Source organism: Symphalangus syndactylus, chromosome X, assembly GCF_028878055.3.
Source record: "Symphalangus syndactylus isolate Jambi chromosome X, NHGRI_mSymSyn1-v2.1_pri, whole genome shotgun sequence".
In the NCBI taxonomy this organism is placed as follows: domain Eukaryota; kingdom Metazoa; phylum Chordata; class Mammalia; order Primates; family Hylobatidae; genus Symphalangus; species Symphalangus syndactylus.
The window spans coordinates 86479614-86499840 of record NC_072447.2 but is presented as its reverse complement, the minus strand read 5'-3'; the positions used below and the strand labels follow the sequence as shown (position 1 = coordinate 86499840).

The 20227-nt window shown below is 40.4% G+C and overlaps 1 protein-coding gene across 2 annotated transcripts; it reads right to left on the bottom strand.

The window, feature by feature from the left end:
* Positions 1-1434: 1434 nt before the first annotated feature.
* On the bottom strand, positions 1435-18632 carry TBX22 (T-box transcription factor 22). Of its 2 annotated transcripts, XM_055268683.2 has the most exons (9): positions 18436-18632; positions 10785-10961; positions 9976-10156; positions 9054-9155; positions 7442-7616; positions 6348-6512; positions 5897-5961; positions 5145-5230; positions 1435-2691 (listed from the first exon to the last, which is right to left on the bottom strand). In XM_055268683.2, the coding sequence occupies exons 2-9, from the start codon at positions 10957-10959 to the stop codon at positions 2078-2080; spliced, it is 1563 nt and encodes a 520-aa protein (XP_055124658.1). In that variant the 5' UTR covers positions 10960-10961; positions 18436-18632; the 3' UTR covers positions 1435-2077. The 2 variants fall into 2 exon arrangements, with proteins under 2 accessions (XP_055124658.1, XP_055124659.1); XM_055268684.2 differs by lacking the exon at positions 18436-18632 and having other exon boundaries at positions 10603-10924.
* Between the last annotated feature and the right edge of the window lie 1595 nt (positions 18633-20227).

Below are 20227 nucleotides of genomic sequence, written 5' to 3'. Positions count from 1 at the left end.
TAGCATCAATTTACCCAGTTACTCGAATTTTGCACCATCCGTTGAGGAGTAAGAATTTATTAAACAAAAAAACGGTTGAAGGCACTAAATATTTACTGTGCGTTAATTAGAGCTGTTAGAAGATTTCTGCAAATGAGTCACTTACTCAGAAGCGGGGGCTGCTTACTGAATCTCTTGAGGTTTCTTCCAAGTCTAATTATCTACGAAGGCTTTCCCTTGTTTACTTCTTCAATTAAAAGGGCAAAATGACAATTTATGAATATTATTTAATGTAGCTTAACATAAAGGTTTACCTTCTTGTATTTAAACCTTTTCCCTTTATGTTAATCACCATTGCCAATGTAATTACATATTACTAGTTTTATATGGGTAATATATAGTCATATTATCTGAAACATACAGCATAGGGTATATGTATTCTGGAGAAGCTCCAAAATTAATCCCTTCTTTTAAATAGTCACTAAAAAGTAACCCAGATATCGCTTTGATTTTTCAGTTAAATACTTTCTCTTGCCAATTACTGAGGTTCTCCCACGTAGACCTCCGAATGTTTCATTTATAATCTGATATAAGGGTTTCTGCTTAAAAAGTAACAATCCATTTTACTAATTAAAGTTAGCCTTTAGCTTTCCTGTTTTGGAGTAGACAAAAATAAGATGTCTTTTCTTATTTTAATTTCTGGTTTAATAATCCTGGGTAGTATACATTTTATTCCTTAAAGACTTCTGCAACAGTATCTAATTACATTAGATCACAAATAATACTTCATCTTGACTAGAATACTTAATTTGAATGCAATCGTGTGGCATCCTATCCCTACTCCCAGGAGTGGGGATAATTTTAATACATATATAGGAAGGCACATTTATAAGGCATATTTGAGATGAAATAATCATTTTGAGCAAAATAAAGAATTAATATGCTCTTCTTTATATGTGTTGGAAAAATTAGAAAAATCAGTTCAGCAGTTTGCTTAGTTTGTCAAAAGTCAAGTCATTCCATTGTAATATTAAAGGGCTTGGCTTAATACAGTGTCTAGAGTTACTAGCATAAAACTCAAAATCTGATTCATCTTAAAGATATACAGCCTACATGTAGGTTATACCTCATAATTATTTTCAGAAATTTAGGGCCTGGTGAAGGGAAACTTTTCAACTTCATAAACTTAAATAAAAGATTATTCTACTTTTGTCTAGTTTAATTCACTATGACTGACACACAAGAGTGGAGTTAAATCATACCAGAATAATGATATTTTCATATTTATGGATTCAAATGTATTCTCCCTCTTATAATCTTAATGTCTTTATCTTCTTAGAAAACTATAATAATATGTTTTTTTCTAATAGTGTATAAAATACCAGAGGTGTTAAAGGAATAAGTGAACAAGTTTTATCTAGGAATTATCCAAAAATAAAAGAAAATAAAAGCAAATTTATTTAGAGTGTTTTATTTTTCATTTGATCTTTGTGTTCCTTCAAGATTAAATGGTCTTTAGGCTACAAAGATAAATAAAATATAATACTTGAAAGTTTGTGTCCTTATTTGTATCTTAAATTGAGATTAGTAGTTTCTTCAACAGCAAAGTATAAAGGCATAAGGCAAACAAATAATTAAATTTTCTTCTACAACTACTAGATAATTACACGAAAGTCAATCTTCATCGTTAAAACTGAAATTGCTTCACTTCTTTCATGAGAATTACATCCATCTTCTTTTTGTCATTGTCAATGTGTAAAATGCAGTTATCATGGTGAACTAGCTTCACTATAATTGAAAATCCCATCACTTAGCATCAATTTTCACTGGTGGAGTATCATCAAATAATATTTATTGCATATCTCATTTTGAAGCTCAAGGCCACTGTAATCAGAGATTCCTATAGATTGCATTTGACATTATAAACAATTCTTTGTGAGTATTATTTGATAAGGCACTTTAAATCTTTAAATGCATAACAAAGAAATATTGTATTGTAATGATGCTTTTTAAGCCCAATAACTGTTGAAATTTCTTTGGCTACAAATAAAGAAAATATTTGTTTACATGTAATTGTTCTAGAAATGCTATTGTCTTACTAAAGGTAATGGTTAATTGCTGGATACCAATGAACATGATTACATTTGCCTTCTCCAAAAGAAACTTGGCTGTCGTCATTCACTTTAAGATGGTTGGAACCATTTATCAGTCTAGATGGCATAGAGAAATTGTATCTATAAAAGTCATAGGAAGGATGAAAGGAGCAACTAAGTGCTTCTTGGGTGACGGAGTTTGGCAGAAAAATATTTCCAGGTGACTGTAATCTATATAATATTTGATTGGTAGAATTAGGTGCTTGTAGATACTGATCACTGGAGTCTTCAGATGAACCACTTTTTGAATTGGTGACCCCCACGGAAGATAACATAGGCACTTCCATCATGAGTGGGGCTAAAGACTGAGAACTGTTGCTGCTTGCTAGTCTTTCAGGAGCCAGTAAAACAAGAGGTTGCTGTTGCCAAAAATTAGTTGGACAAATCTTATAGCATAGAGGCAGGTTGACATTGGGCAGGTATGCCTCTGGACAGGGCATTCCAAGAGAGCTTGTAGGTAAATGAAACATAGGTGAAAAGCAAGGTGGAGAAAGTAAGGAGTTCAAAGGAGAGGGGGCCCCTCCACTAGAGGTCACTGGAGATGAGCCACTGCTTCCACCTGTGAATGACAATTCAGTCAATGAATAATGAACTTGACATTTGATGTTCCTGCTATATTAGTAATCATATCCATCACTATCCCTGCTTCATCCTTAGATTAATTTTCCTTGTGAGTTCACAGTTCTTTTAGCTTCTTTGAGACAGGACCTGCTCATTCCTCGACTAAAGTTGAATATAGTATCTATACCAGGTATCGCTAATGCCTGGGCTACCCACTGGTACTGGTCTGTGGCCTGTTATGAATCAGGCCGGACAGCAGTATGTGATCAGCAGGCCAGTGAGCATTACCTCACTGCCTGAGCTCTGCCTCCTTTCAGATCAGCGGTAGCATTAGATTCTCATAGGAGCGCACACTCTATTGTGAACTGTGCATGTGAGGGATCTAGGTTGAGTGCCCTTTAATGATAATCTAATGCCTGATGATCTGAGGTGGAACAGTTTCATCCTGAAACCATCCCCTCCCAACCCCCACCATTTGTGGAAAAATTGTCTTTCACAAAACTGGCCCCTGGTACCAAAAAGGTTGGGGACCACTGATCTATACTACTACCACTATTACTTTTAGCACTACTACCATGTATCATGTATTAAGCATTCATTTGCTCAAATATTGTGCTAGGCACTTGAACCATAGTTGTACAAAGAATTACAAAGAAGCCCAATTATGACTCAGAGTCAATTATATCTTACAAACACAAACTAGTTTTATTGTTTTAAAACCTTTAAAAATTACTAAAATAAGTAGTTAAGATGAACAAATTGATTGGTTGTTTGGGATTATATAGATTTAATTTATAGATAGACTGTATAGATTTCATGTACATTGATTTTTTAAATTCCTCTGACCAAGGGTACACTGATTTTAAAAATTCCTCTGACCAAAGGTATATTGATTAAAAAAATTCCTCCGACCACTGATTTAAAAAATTAGTGAACATGAAAATAGTCTTGTATAAATGAAAGCAATATATTTAAAAGTCTTAGCTTTTTTTCTTATACAAAAACAATGAATGGGGCAATTTCCATACTGCATTATATCTTAAGAGTTGGAAACAATTTTGCAAGTTAAGAAACATAGAGATGAATGTAAGTATTCATATCAATGATGTTTGCTGATCTTTTATGCTTGCCTAGCATCTACTAAAACTAGGGATAATTATAAGGTCCAGGAAACGCTAAACTCTAAACCTTATTTTTGTAAATGTCTGAATTCAAACAATTGGTTATTGGCTGGGTTTGACCAAGTTCTTTTTTTAGTGTTGCTGTTTTCTTAACTATTTTGTGTATGTAGACGTATCCTAAACCTTCATCAACAAGATGGCAAATATCTTTTATAATAAAGCATTTAAAAGTTATTTAAGAAACTAGTAACTCATTTATTTGCAATTTGAGAGCATTTTGGATATGTTAAATAATTAAGAAATCTGTGTACTTTAAATTATCATTTCATGATCATCTTTAACTTTTTCTTTATTAATGCACATTTGTTTTGACTTGGATATTTTAAAAGTATGCTTTCTAGATGCTATTAGTTAAATCGACACTGTAAAATAAGTGTTTATTTTTTTTCATGCAATTCCCTAAACCACATCAAGACAGCCATTCCAGTGAAATATTTCACCAAATGATTAGACTTCACTTCTTCCCTTTTCAGTTAGTTGTTATGGCATCATGTAAAACTCAACCTAACTATAATGTTGATTTTGCTTGGCAATTGTAACCTTGAATTAATGGTCAAAGACAAGCAACTTTGATGGAGTAAAGACAAAGGGATAAAAAAAATCCATGTCATTTTCAAATAAAAATTATTCTATTTATTATTAACTATCAGAGCAAATTAAGGTATTCTTCCACCAGAAAGCCTGCATTATTTAATTATTATTATTTTGTCATGTAATATACCATCTGAGAATAAATATCTCGCAAATATTTTTAAATGCTTGTGGCAATTAAATTGTGAAGACTTACTATTATTTTTAACATTTACTTTCCCCATGAACAGAAAAGAGGAAAATTAGAGCTAAGTGATGAATTTAATGAAAGTCACTTTAACATGTACTGAAAGGTCCTCATAAAAGATAAACTATTCATTTCAATAGTAACATATTTGCAAATCAGGCTACAAATGCACCACAGGCATATCCTAAAGAATGTGAAACAGTGAGAGGCTGAAGAATCCAGATGAAATCTGAAAATCACAGAGTGCAAGATAACTTATTAACATATGTCAATAAGTCTACAGTTACCACATTTCTAGTCTCTTCCTTCATGCCAGCTTCTCTCCCTTTATGCCTCTTACCTCGTCATTCAGGCAAATGTACACCCAGTTACCTATAAGTACCCATTTTCTTGCATGTACATATCCCCTTGTGTAGTATTTGATACAAGGGTTCCGGATGTTGTTATTTAATTAACATGTAAAAATAAAACAAATGTTCCAAGTTTTCTTACTTTGTGTGTCTGTGCCAAAGGTTTTAAAATCGAGGGTGAAAGAAGGCCTCCATGGGTAGATCTCTAAAAGCCCATCCAATACACCCCTAAAAAAGAGAGTCAACTTTCAGCATCCCCAGAATGCAATTTCTGAAAATAATGATTTTGAGTTATTTTGCTATATCTTTCAGATGTAACTATTTTAAATATTTCTCTTTTATATAGCTAGACTTTTGAATAAAATTCAGTCAAACCTAGAATTCTAAAATAAGCAAGATCTTAATAGTGAGTAGCAAAGGAGTGGGAGAAAGTAATGTTTTCAACACAAAACATCTGGGTTCCTTTCCTACCACCTACTAATTACAAAACTTAGAGCTTTTGAGTCTCTGAGCCAGTTTTCTTATCCTTAAAACTTGTGGGGGACCAGGCGTGGTGGCTCACGCCTGTAATCCCAGCACTTCGGGAGCCTGAGGCGGGCAGATCATGAGGTCAGGAGTTCAGGACCAGCCTGACCAACATGGTGAAACCCTGTCTCTACTAAAAATACAAAAATTAGCCAGGCCTGTTGGCGTGTGCCTGTAATCCTAGCTACTTGGGAGGCTGAGGCAGGAGAATCGCTTGAACCAGGGAGGCAGAGGTTACAGTGAGCTGAGATCGCGCCATTGCACTCCAGCCTGGACAACAGAGTGAGACTCCATCTCAGAAAAAAAAAAAAAAAACTTGTGAAAATAGCTAGCTACATCAATATTAGATGTCATTGCTATGCTGCTTACCTGTTTCTTCCAGTATCTCTAAATCCTTTAGCAAAAGGATTTCTTTCTATTTTTAGTTTCGTAATCTATGGATTCAATAGAGAGAGAAAGATAAAGTCATTGCTTTCAGTAAGAACACTGTCGCCATTGCTTATAGTGGTTACAACCACCAGAAAAGATGTTGCAACACGTAATATGACAATTTAAATAAATGTAACCATATTGCAAGTCATATTTAGAATGGTTAGCTCCTATTTATAAATCATTACTTTTATAAATTACCTTCTGGAGTTGCCTTCTCCCATAAGATTTACACAATTCATTATCAAACTTGCATGGATGACAATACAATAAAACTATGATTTTTATTTAGAATTGTGGAAAATGCAATTGATTGCAGTTAGCCTCTATACCTCTATCCCAAGGTCCCTCTGGAGCCATTTCCATTTGCCTGAGACATGACCAGCTTTACCTGTTGGTTTTGGTAAGCCGTTACTGTGGTGAACTCAGTTTCTTTAAAGGAGAATGTTTTAACCCCTTCAGTAGGCAAGGACTGAATCTGGGACAGGTCAACACTGCTGTCTTGCTCTATCACGTGCACTCGGGGTTTGTACTTATGCATGGATTGCAGAATGATCTGGAGGAGAAATGATCAATGCTGTTAGAAAAACTGGCTTCCAGTCCCAAACCCTAGTTCCCTCTCCTGACCACCTCCACCATGTGCACACAAAAAGGCAATGATGAGGCTTAGGTAACTACTTTGTTGTGCCATTTGGCCTCCAACAGAGGCACTCTGAGCTAAAAGCATTTCCAGAGAAAGGCACCTCAGCGGCACCAGTCAGCAGTGATTCCATTTCCAGATTGGGGCATTTTCCTGCTTCAAACATTAGCGACCATCTGGTGTAGAAGTGGCACTGAGATCTGCTAGCCTGCTACAGGTTCCCATGGCAGTAACTGATGGGCTTGGACATGGTGGGTAACCTGACATACCCTACGTCCTAATCTCGGGAGCTTCCCTCTTTCCTTTTGTAGCTGGCACAGTGCCAGACTGGGGAGGGCAGAAGCAGGGGTGCACTTAGTGAGAATGTGCAAGATCAATAGGACCTATGAGGGTAGGTTGTTGGGGAGATTTCCAGGATGCAGTCTGAGATTCCCCCACTTGTATCCTTCCATCACACCATACCATACACTGGGTGCCCATCCAACTGCGTGGACTATAGGAAGGCAATCAGAGATCACAGTGATTGCCCAGGAGGCTAAGGTGCCTGAGAACTCCCTGAATGGTTCCCTCCTACTCTCCCAGACCAGGCATTCTGGCTTAAACAGATCTCCTTCTGTCCTCAAACTCCCTATATTCACCATCCCTAGTCGCCAGCACTCTCAAATGCCAAACAAACGTTTCAGGAGCCCTAGGTTAGCTACTTTACTTACAGGTGCAGGGCTTGGACAGTTCCTAAAAAACACAACATGTGCATCTGCAAAAGGCCTCCTTGGCCTCTCCAGGGTGACCAGTGGGCAGGAGCCTTGGCACCTCCCTCCTCGGGGTAAAGGATTGTGCTCACGTACATGGCCTTTGTCATCCATCTCATTGTTGGTGAGTTTCATGCGATCAAAGCTGATGATCTGCCGCATCCAGGTCTCTCCTGAGCAGGGTGAGTCCGGGTGAACATAGAATCTAGGAATGATGCACAAATGGTCCGCATTCCCGGCTACCATCCACTGTGAGCTGTGATACACGTACCTGAAAAAACACATGCTGTGGCATTAGGTGCAGCAGGCCAAAGCTGGGAGCTGTTGTGTTCTGTTCCTGAGGACTTCGCTCCAGATTAGCCCAGTGATCCCAAGGGCAAGTAAGGAGAAGATTCAACTTAATTTCTAACAAGCATTCAGGGGCAAAAAATAAACTGTAAATAAGCATATGTCATCAAAATGCAATGAAGTACAGGGCAAGTAAAATATCATGAGATTTCTAAGTCTGGTTTGTATTTTCTCACAGAAACCACCACAGAAATTGATCTAACAAATTTTGTCTCACAGAGACAATGGAAAAAATCCACTAGCTTTGGGTGTGAAGAGTCTGGGAAGAAGTGGAGGGCTGACAAGGATGTCTGTCTAGCCCACTGTCCCCAGTCCTCGTGGAATCCCTTTTGTCAATAAGGCTTCACATCAAGAAAACTCTTAGGAACACAGCCCTGCGCAGCCTCTGGCCGATTTTCACACTATTTCCAATCTCAACTTCCCAGTTTTGCTCCTATTCCCAAGCCAGCTGCAATTTGAGAAGCAAACAGCTTTTTCTGCTGTTTCCATACTGCAGCCCCAGCAGTCCTCTGAGCTGAGCCTTCTCCTTGCTTTCAAAGCTAGCTCTGGTTTTGAGGTGGGCTGTCTCCTTGGAGGACCAGGGACCCACCTCTGGGTCAAAGGCTTACAGCCCTAGTGTAAACAGCTGTCACCTCCCAACCCCTCCAACCCTGAACTGGACCCCAAGCCCCTGAGTCAAAGTGTTGGCAAGCTGGTGTGTCTGGGGTGTATCCCAGAAGGGCTTTTAGGCTTTAGAACAATTGGGCCACTTTCAGCCTGCTGTAGGATGAGGGCTTAAATAAAGGGAAAATGATACTTGTACCCTCTAAGACCCAGACATTACTTCAGGGGAAAGGTTAAAGATGGACGAAAAGACAGGCCTAGACACAGGAACACTTGACTGACCTTGAGTGGCAAATTGCTCATCCTCTGGCCTCTTGCTGCCAAAGCAGCACAGCTCAGAGCCCAGCATGTCCCCAGAAGCCCAGGCTCCCATAGAACCTGGGGATTTCTCCCACAATTCCTTCAACCCGCTTCCCTTCTGACCGCCAGAGCCCACACACTCTGCAGTTTACACAACCAAAGCCAGAGCAGTGGGTAGGGAGAGGCTTGGGGTACATTTGAAGCTCGAATTAGCGCCCTGAATTCACTGCATTCCAAGAGGGGATGGGGGCAGAGAGAGGAAGAAGCCTTCTCTTCTTTCACTGGGAACCCCAATTTGAATAAGAAAATTCAACTCCCAAAGCCCACAGGAGAGCAATCCCCCACCCCCACTCCCCATGCTAGAGTTTTCAGAGTCATGCTGTCGGGTTTCTGATCTGAAGGTCCAAATCCCTGGCCCTAGCCTGCGCATGGAGTACCATCCTATGGGGCCCATTACCTGTAGCGTTTGGAATCCACCGGTACCACATCGATGGCCACATAGTACTGCTTCCCTGGATCCAACCCTTTCACCTTGACCCGAACAGAGGGGAACATCCGCCTGTAAGAAAGAAAATAAGGACTGACCCAAGAGCTTTTAGAAATGTTTGGAAGAGGGAGTGGTTCTGGACAAATGCTGACTCCAGTAAAAAGTGAACGGACTCAATACCCTTCCCTTTTCAAAATAGCAAGGAATAGCATTTGCTACATGAGGAAAGATTGTTGGTTGTATACTTGACCGGACAAGTATGGAATTTCTAAGTGGAGCAGAATATTATTACCACAAGGCTTTGTTCATGTCCCTCCCCAACCATAATAAAAGGCTATAGAAGAGAAAGTATGAGAGAAAAAGCTGTGTCCCAACCTCCTTTCCAAGGGTACTTCCTGTGAGGCAGATTTGTGGAAGGCTGAAATTAGTAAGACTCACAAAATAACCAGCCGCAGTGAAGGGGCTGTCCCATGCCAAAAGGTGGCTATGGGAATGGCTCACCTCAAAATAACCTGGGCCAGGTCTGGCGGGCATGAGGAACTGTGACATGGGATATTGTCCATGGTTATCTTAGAGGCCTTAACTGAGAGGTCTGGCCACAGTCTAAGACCAAAGTCTGATTTTTGTCTTACACTACACAGGCAGGAGACAGGGAAGTGAGTTATTGGAGTCACAGTGTACAGGAAAGGAAGAATGAGCCACTTACATGGGGCCAGGTAAGTCCCAGCCCTATCAATTGAGGGGCTATGGCTTTCTACTGTACGTCAGGGAGTTGGGGAAAAGGGACAGAGGAGTATCAGAGCATAAAACTGGAGACTCCTCATCTTACCAGAGCGGTAAATTAAGTGACTAATGTGTATGACCCTTGTGAACAGCTTGGGCAGAACCGAACCTGCCCGCTTTAGTAATGATCATCTCAGTCCCGATGTCATGGAATCTCTTCCACAGTTCAGATCCTTGAAGCTCCATTTGAATATCTTTCTCTTCCCGACTTTCAGAGCTGTTGCCGTCGCCGCTGTCGCAGCCGCAGCCAGAGGAAGCAGTTGTTGAGGGCTCTGTCTTAGGTTGTTTTTCTGCTGGACACAGAAACGCGCTCAGGGTTTGAGAGAGCGTCACAGTTCACATGCCCACTTCTCGCTGGTGCCTATCTTGGAGCAGACAGGCCTTGTCCCTTCCCCAGGAACTTTGGCGACAGATTCCCCAAGCTCCGCATAACACCCTCTGTGGCCGCTTAATGGAGAGAGAGGGGCCGTGAAAGGTGCAGCACCCGCCACCTCTCCCCCGCCCACGCCCGCTTTTTTTTTTTTTTTTTTTTTTTTTTTTTTTTTAGATTTGCCAATCCTCACTCTCCTGGAGACGTTGATAACCGAGACTGGGTGCCCTCGGGATTTGGGAACTCGCCCTGCTTCCCATCCCAGGATACAACAGCCACCCGCTGGCTCTGAGAGCTTTCCGCGAAGGTAGGAGGAGGATGTAGGAGAGACTCACTTTACAATTATGTAGGGACCCTCCCCTTTACCGCGAAGAAACTGCTGTACTCCGGGATGGATTCCGAGGCTCTGAAACTTTCCCTTCACCAGGTGGTCGAGGTGTCCCGCGGCTCCTAATGTGGCTGTCTGGCTGCGTCGGGACGCGAGCCAGGCGGAGAGATGCGGAACCAGTAAGCTCAGGCAAGGGGCTCAGGGCAATGGGAGTACTTACCAAGCGGTTCGCTCTTCCCTGAAGCGCTGCTCCTTCTCTCCTCCTCTTCCTCTCCGCCCTTTTTCTCCTGCAGCTCAGGCTGCTCCTCCTGTATTGGGTCTTGGAGTTTTCTTTTGCTGGGTCTCCCCACCAAGGCTTCCACGGAGAAGGCACGCGCCCGAGAGCTCAGAGCCATCCCTGGAGGGGGTGAAGGGATTCTTTGCAGCAAAGTTTCAACCTGAACTGGGTTAGGGAGGGAGAGGGAGACACAGGCGGAGGGCACAGAGGGTGAAGGAAGGAGGGAAAGCGGGAAAAACAAAACTAAACTAAACCCCAAACCCAAAACCCAAATCTGAAAAACAATTTCTGGATCTGTATTCAAAGAAAATAATTGTGTGTGTGTGTGTGTGTGTAATTTTTTTATATACATATATATTTTTTGTTTGAATAGACAAAATGAAAGGAGAGGAAGATCAAACTAGTGTATATGTCCTTCAAAGTCTAGTCTCCCTTCCTCCCCGTGGACATGTGCAGACCATTAGTCCTCAAATCCCTGATTCCAGGACCTGGCAGAGCAGAGATTGGCAAGTGCTGGCCTTTTAGGGAGCAGACGTGCCGCCAATGGTGGCTCAGGTTGCTCGGATTGGGAGTTACTGTTGCATCCAGTGAATACCCAGCCGGTCACTGCCTCCACTGTTTGTTTTGGAAACTATTGGAAGCATAAAAATCACAGTGAGTGACACTTCAGAGTCTAACAGGGAGGGGGGTTTTGGGGCTTGTTGGAAAAAAAGCTATAGATAGGGAGGTAGAGAGAGGAGAAAAGGAAGACGCAGGTTACGGCTTAACATTAAGTTATAAAACTCAAAGACATGCCAAATAATTGCCCACGAGGGACCACTTTAAGCAGATCCAGAGAGATGTATCAGGGTCTTTTGCTCTCCAGTGAAGGCACTGGGAAACAGAAAGGAGTACAAGCTTTTGGGGCCAGTTGGCTCTGCAGCTGGAGTCTCAAACTAGGTGAGCAGCAGTTGTGCCAGTTTATCCTCTCTCTTCTGTTAGTGAGGTGAGGGCAGGCAGGAGTCTCTCACATGCCACTGTCAAGCATCAGAGAAAACTTGGATCTTCAAGCCCTGCCTCTGCCGGAGCCCAATATTGCTATACATAGCCTTTGTTTTTTCTCACAGGACTTAATCAGCAAACACAGTTTAAAAACTCCAGGTCCACCAGCAGGGCAACAAAACGGCCTTTGCTCCCAAAAATGTGCACAACTCAAAATGTTCAGATTAAGTAATTGATTCCAGTGTCTCCTGGAATATATTCTTGGGCTGGATTTTACTTTTCCTTAAAATGAATATACAAGTTTCTGTTTTTTCAGGAAGAGACTTGTCTACGACGTCCAAAGAGCATGTTTATGTGTGCAGATATGAGATGTCTGCCTGTGTGCATATGATTTGGTCACCTACTTTTCATCAGAAATAAGAAATCAAGTGCCCCTGGATTCTTTTGCAGGTTGCATCTTAACTAATGGCATTTGCATTTTTCCAGAAAAATTATATTATTCTCCTCTGACACATTTGTAAAAAGGGCGTGTAAAGCTGATCCAAGTTCATTTAAAATAAGATGCAACTTGAAATAACTTATAATATGCCAATACTGGAATCTGAGAGTAAAAGACCTGTGTGTCCTTTTAATTTCAGCTACTTAGGTATAAATGTGCCCTGCCACTGTGATGGCAGTGGTAGTGGTGGTGGTAGGGGGATATTCAGCCATAGGAAGGAGATCTTCAGGCAACTGGGTATGACTTTAAACACTCTAAAAATCTCAGTATGGCAAAGAGTTAGTTACAGCTTGAATGCTGCTGAAAGGTTTGGCTCAATCATTATTTAGCCACTGCTCACCATGCAGAATTGAGAAAGACACTGTCCCTATCCTAGACAGGCAAAGTGAACTTCACAGGGCAAGGCCAATTTCGTGTAAGGAACTTGGGCTGGAAAACAGCCACATCTGCGTGTGATCTTTGCCACATTTCTTAGGAGCATTTGTTTCTTTTTGCACCCATTACAGTGGGGGAGAGTGTTTGTTCATTTCCTCTTACTCAGAAGATCTATCTATCTATCTATCTATCTATCTATCTATCTATCTATCTATCTATCATCTATCTATCTATCTATCATCTATCTATCTATCATCTCTCTATCTATCTATCATCTATCTATCTATCATCTATCTATCTCTATCATCTATCTACATCTACCTATCTTTTATTTATTGCATGCTCTTAGCTAAAATACACAACTAAAAAACAGAAAAGTTGAATTTATTTGTTAATTTTAGAATGCAATTTACCATGTAATATTTGTGTTAGTATCTCCTAATACAGGAGTTTTCTTGCCTTTAACCTTAGCTCAATTTATTGTTAAAAGGCAGGACATTACCTTGTATAGAAAGGGATGACTTTGCTTGGTATCTTTTTTTTAAATAGATTTTTGTAAAAATAAGGCAAAAGATGTTTGTTGCAATGTCTGTGCTAGTATTTTAGACTACCTAACATATGATGTGATATTTTGAAATCAAGAAAATTGCATATCTTGGGTGTAAGTTTCTTTCTTAGAAGAAACTTCTTTCTTAATATTTATTACATGCATGTAATTCAGTCATCCAGAATTTTTTTATTTTTGTAATCTGAACTTTTTCCATTCCCATTTCTGTATATATCTGTTGACATCACTGGGAGATATGTAGCTTAGCTCTCCCTTGTATGTTCTAGACTAAAATATAGTTAATTCCTGTTAACTTGTATCTGAGGGGGAAAATATTGCATTATCTCATAACTGGCTTTGCAGTCTGGTCAGCTGCTGAAGCACTGGGCTGTCAAGTATTGGGGTCCCGAGGCACATATACTAATGCCAGCAATTCGTTCTCCGCACCTGGCAGTCTCTTTGGGGCATCTCTATATTTCATCCGTCAGCACCCATAAACCTTTATAAGAGACTTTTCAACAATGGAGGGGCAGCGAAACATGTGGAGGTTTCTGAGACCCACAGGTGCCCACAATAGAAAGAAGAATATGTTTTTTAAGTTTGATAATAGGAAAATTCTTACAGTAAAATGTTGGTTTTGAATTGCCCACTCCCCATGATTAAGATATTTTGGCATAGTTCCAAGCTTGTAGAACATGAATCTGAAACAAGCTACTCATGGCCTTTTTTTTTGCCATTACTTGGGAAAGATCTCCTTAGAATGAACACTCTAATGAACACTTTAATGAAAGCAGAGTCAGGAAATGTAATCAGCTTCCCCACAACATCATTTGAGTACCTGAATTCAACTTTGCCTGCACTAGCTAAGTGACATGAGGAAATAAATTATCTTTGTTTGCTTAAGTGAGCTTCAGCTGGGTTTCCATTACTTGTGGACAAAAGAATCTTGACAAATACACTCATCTTGATAAAAATTTGGAAGATCACTTTCTTCTTCTAGTTTTCTTTCTTCCTACCTCTTCTCCTTTTTCAATACTACTGGCTATGAGAATAGGAAAATTATATGCTATCGACTAAATTTTACTTTCTACACGAATTCTTCAGGCTATGATAATAAATAGGAATAAGGCTTAAGCAGTACAGCATGTAAGAAGACAGACTTTAGATTCAGACTGACCTGATTCAAATTCTGACTCTACTTTCTATCTGAATGACCTTACACAAGTCTTTTTTTTGCATTCAGTTCTTTGTTTTAACCATTTAAAGCTATCATTTCTAACACTTTTATCATAGAGTGTGTTTCTGTAAGTGTGTTTATATATCTGAGAGTTTAGTAAAAAGAGAAGAAAACGTGCAAACCACTTAGGACAAGGCCTGGAACATAGTAAGCACTCACAGATGTTTTCAAAATTAAAGAGATGATGGGAGTTAATTTCAAGAATGTGCTAATCTTTCTATCAACTATACAGCTGTGAATTCTTTGAGGCGAAACACTTGAAGGGGAAAACTTTGGGATCAACATTGGAACCCCCAACTTTTGGTTAATTCCTAAAGCAGATTCAAAAGGTTGAAAGTCTTTACGGAAGCCACCTTTTTTTAAGAAATTCAAATACTATTTTAATAAATAAAATTAGTGAATTAAACCAAAAGATTGCATTTGAATTTCAAGAATCCATAGGAAACATGTCTTCTAGAATACATGACCTGTTTTTATCAATTTCATCCTTGGAAATATATCTTTGGTATTTACCAATGCAATGTAAGTGTATGTTCTTATATGATTAGATAAAATGTGTTAATGACAAGACCCTAACTCGTAGCTGTGTTCTCACTTCAGGAAATTGAGGGATGTGGCCTAATTAATATTAAAGTAATTCTCACACTGAATCCCTCAACTTCTGATTAGCTTAATTCGATATAATCTCTCAAGAAGACTGTGCTTTTATTCATCTAGTCATTGAGTGATGCATGTCAAACTTTGTTACTCTTGCTCCTCGGTAGAGTAGGGGAAGAAAAAGTAGAAATACATATTCTTATCTGTGTTCACTGTGTTCTTCTCATGGGGAGGATTGGAAGCGAAATGCTTATGCTTGCAAAAACTTTAGCTACGGGAAAACGTATTCTGTTGAATTTAATCATGTGTTCATACTGCTATCAAATGGTGAAGGCCTTCCTATGATAATAATTACAACATTAGGCTTCAGTTCATTGTATTTCTCATTCTAACTGAAATATATCAAAGGCAAACAGCAACTTTTTCTTATTTCTTCACTGAATTAATAACTTAAGGTCGATAGAATTTTTAAACATTTCCTAGGAAATTTGCCCCCAGAATTATGGGGACAATTTTGTACGTGGCTAATTTTGAGCAGGATAAATGAATAAACGAAAAAGAAAAAATCTTTTTGAAAGTCCAAATGTAATTCTACCCTATAGTGATTCTAGTAATTGCCAGAAGAGGCAATGTATGATCACCTTTCAGCTGCCTTTGACTTCCTAGGGCAGTGAAAATAATAAATAATTGTAAATGCATCCTGTCTCTTTTAGTCCGCAAACACTCTCCATTAAAACATTGAGCTTAAGGCAAGGTATATGGGCTCACACTTGTAATTTCAGTGCTTTGGGAGGCTAAGGGAAAAGGATAGCTTGAGTCCGGGAGTTTGAGATCATCCTGGGCAACATAGCAAGATCCTGTCTCTACAAAACATAATGAACAAAATTAAAGAAAACACACACACACTCACACACACACAAAAAACAACAACACCAAACTAGTGTCAAACCCACTCCTTCTTATGTTACCTCTCTGGTGCTCCATTGGCACTTGCACAGTCATATATTAACTGAAGGCTCAATCAGGATTGCTGGACATAATATTTTTTCATGGGTAGAGTTTGTGGTATGTGAATTTTTAGGTTAGGTCATTTTAACTTAGGTATTATGCCTTATACATTTCTTTTACCTACTCCACCCCCATCTTTCCTCATACATTTCTTTTACCTACTCCACCCCCATCTTTCCTCTTTCCTTTTCTCTGTGTTTTTTTTCATGCTTTTTTTTTTTTTTTTTTTTTTTTTTTGAGACAGAATCTCACTTTGTTGCCTAGGCTGGAGTGCAATGGCACAATCTCGGCTCACTGCAACCTCTGCCTCCCAGCTTCAGGTGATTCTCCTGCCTCAGCCTCCTGAGTAGCTGGGATTACAGGCGTGTTCCACCATGCTCAACTAATTTTTGTATTTTTAGTAGAGACGGGCTTTCTCCATGTCGGCCAGGCTAGTCTTGAACTCCTGACCTCAGGTCATCTGCCTGCCTCAGCCTCCCAAAGTGCTGGGATTACAGGCTTGAGCCACCGCGCCTGGCCTCATGCTGCCTTTTTAAAAATGAGGATGAGAGTCAGAGTTACCTCCAAATATGCTATATGCATCAGCCTCAAAGAAAGTGGGCTAGGATTTGAAAAATGACTGCAGGTGCCAGTTTGATATTTTAAAATAAATAATTCAGACATATAGCAAAATATCACTGGCTCAGATCACTTGAATGGAGATATGCCAAGTTTATTGCATCAATGAATTATTGAAAAAAATACTGTTTATGAAGAATTATTTTATCTTCCTAATACCAGAAAAATGCTTGCTTTACACCCTCTTCCCCTACACACGTTTTCTCACCAAATGACTCCATGCAGTCCTCACATCAGTGAGTCATCATCTGGCTCTGCCTAATTTGGGCAGCCAAGAGCCCAACAGAAGCAGATCCTTCTGTTAAGAAAGAAATCATCCTGAACTCCATTGGGCCCACCAAATCTCATGCTAATCTTTTCACTATTTACTTACTCCTGGATATTTACAATATATTTTCCTCTTCTTAACTTGGCACCCTACCTCATCATTCCTAGGGCGTGTGAATAAGGTACTAAAGGCTTCTTTCCATATTCTCATAATTATCTGTATTTAATCAGGGCTTTTCAATACCTAAAAACCACAGATGTACTGACAGTCAAAAATATTTGGTAGTAGGCCGAGGGATTTTCCCTAAGTCTATCAAAACACCAAATATAGGCAAACACCTATACTGCCTGTGCTTGAAGCCAATCTATGCCTTCTTTCACACACTGTCTTCCTTCCCAGGGTCCCCACATTAACATTACTAGACAAAAAACTGCTCCTTCATGAAGTAAATGTTTGTAGTTAGTAAACCCTGATCAATGCTCCGAGGGGCAAAAGGGAAAGTTTTAATAATTAAGAAATAAAGATAAATTTAAAAAAATACAAAAGAGAAATCACAGAAAACAATAAGGTCTTCATGGGGCTAAGTCTGCTGAACTGAAGCAAAGCAACCATACCACCCTACAGCAAACTCCTTGACATGCCTTTTATGGCCAGGTGCTTTCTGTACTCTCCTTCTCTAGTTTGAAGGCATGTGTGTGTGTGTGGTATGTGTGCTTGTGTGTTTGTGTTACAATGCAGTATATGAACTCAAGCTCTGGTAAGAAAAATCAGGAATAAGTAAAATAAAACAATGTTTTTTGGCACACTTTGATGTTCCCTCTCTCACCCCAATGCCCATGCTTTGGGACTTCAGACCTCCTCCTGAAATCAAATGAGTGCAAAGAGGATCAAATAATCCTTCTGCCTCTGTGATCTAGAGCTCCTTGGGGAAGAGCCTTGGTAGAAAGTACCACTGCTTAGAGCCCTTGGCTAGGGCCACTTTTCGGTGTTAGACACCTGCCACTCAGCTCAGTGACTTCCACATTGGCTTCAGTCCTCACCTTCCAGGAGGCACTCCCGTCCCTTCCCCTTGCTCCCTAGCTCCCTAAACAAGACCTGTGAGCCCTAATGCATAGTATCCTGGGCCTGGGAGCCTTCTGGCAGCATTGATGCCTAGGAGAGGGACTATTGCTGGCTTCTTTGGGTATTACAGCAAACTCTTAACAGACTGGACGAGTCTAGCCTTCATTAATTTTAAAGAGCACTAACATTCTACTTCCAGTCTCCTGAGAAGTAGTGATTGCAAGATCTGTGTCACAAAACCCCCAGTTGATGAAAGATGAAACTGACAATTATCAGTTGGACTTTCCTAATGTTAGGGACTTGGTTAGTGATAGTTAACAGGAGAGGCAGAGGGTGAGGAGAATCCCTGTACCGATGTCCCACTAAAACCCATAACATGGTCAGTAAGGCAGAGGTATTTACCTGGAAGGCAAGAAGCAGCGTGTTGCTGTGTCAAGAGGCCAGGCCAGCCCAGTGGTTCTGAAGTCAAGTCTCAGTCAGAGCTCATTCACTCTGCAAATGCCTGCAGCAGCTCTTCTCAAGAGCCCAGAGAAGAGTGGCCTAGAGCCAGAGCACAAGAGAACATGGTGTTCTGGCCCTCAGCTGTGGGAGAGGCACTTGCTACTTCCGGGGTTGGACTCCAGCAACTTCTCCCACAGAAGACCTGCTTTTACTCAAGGTTGGCCATGAAGTCACAATGACAGTCTGTGATTTCAGCTTTCAGAGCCTCAAGGCTGCAGACACCCTGCATCCTACCTCAGCCACCAGGTTGCAACCATACCTGGCTGCATCCTGCTCTGAGCTACAGGCTAATGCACTTGGGAAAAAATGCCTTTGAACCAGGAGTGGATTGACTTTACAAGTCTAGTCAGCTCATTTCCATGCCCAGCAGGAGCACGTGCAGTTGGAAAACACTGTTCAATCCTCAATCAATAACAGCAGCTCAGAAGCTCCACCCAAGGGGTTCAGCTCTGGAGCCATCCACTAAGGGACCCATTCCGCCTCAGGCAGTGATTCCCAGGCAGTGTAGAGACTCTCAGTGGCCAGGATCCCCCTCTCAGTTCGCAAGCGCCACATAAACAAAACTTTACACCTCCCAAAGGAAAGATCCAACACACACACATACACACACACACAATTTAATGCACAGCGAATCCCAGAAATGCCTTAGCTGACACATTTTTCTGCTGCAAAATAGAACATGTTTGATTTTTACTTGTTGGTTTATTTCTCCAGGGCAGCTCAGAGAGAATCGAAAAGGGCTTAAGGTCCCAAGCCAGAAGACTTTACTAGCAATAAGTGATCCATAGGTACTTGAAAAATCAATGCTCATTTTATCCTCTAGTGAAGAGGCTCTCAGAGAAGAGAAGACAGATTCTGGATTAGTGCGGTTTAATTGGACGAATTCTATAGCTTTTAAATTTATTTTCTCCATTGCAGAGAGCACCATACCTTTCAACTAATGCAAGAAACCCCAGCTACCTCACATTGGGCTACCACACCACAGTGCCATGGATAACTAGGAAGGACCCAGGGGATTTCCCAAATAAAATCCCTGAAGCAGATAATTCCTGTTATAACCCTGCCTGAAAAACCAGAGGCCAAGGAGGACCACGCATTTCTTATCGATACTGAATGCCAAATAGTGAGGGTGATATGTCTGATGGGTTTATAAATGCATTCCGGTGTTCCTGAGATTTGCAGCTCACAGTCAACCACACACAAACTCAAGGGTTTATTTTTTAATTTTTTAGTTTGACTATTTCATGTGAAAGTTTTAAATGTCTGAAGAGGACTACAGTCTCTCTAAAGTATTTTTCCTGGCAAATATTTTCCCTTCTCTCAAGAAAAGTAAAATAGTGATTGTATTTTATTTTATTTTAGACTTTCCCCTTTAATTTATCTTGATTTTTAAGTTAAAAAGTGTCACGGTAATAAGTTTCAGCCATTTTTGAAGATAACTCAGAGACAGGATTTTCCAGGAATCCTTCTACACCCCCTGAAAGAAGAATGTGTTTGTGTCTTCGCGCTCCTGTGTGTTTAGGGAGAGAAGGTTGCAAATAAGAACAGCATATGAGCCCATCCATAGAACTATGTGCATTTTGAAACACGACAAATCTGTTTCTGTTCCTTGTTTAATGTCGGGAAATGTGTTTCCTGTTGTAATTGGGGCTATTCACTTTTGGTGATATTTAAAACGGGCCCAACAGAGTCA

Coding starts and splice junctions, on each gene's coding strand:
- TBX22 (XM_055268683.2), bottom strand. CDS start 10,959: ATGGCTCTGAGCTCTCGGGCGCGTGCCTTCTCCGTGGAAGCCTTGGTG. Junction 7,617..9,053: donor GTGGATTCCAAACGCTACAG/GTAATGGGCCCC, acceptor GTGTTTTTTCAG/GTACGTGTATCACAGCTCAC. Junction 5,962..6,347: donor CGGCTTACCAAAACCAACAG/GTAAAGCTGGTC, acceptor TTGAATCCATAG/ATTACGAAACTAAAAATAGA.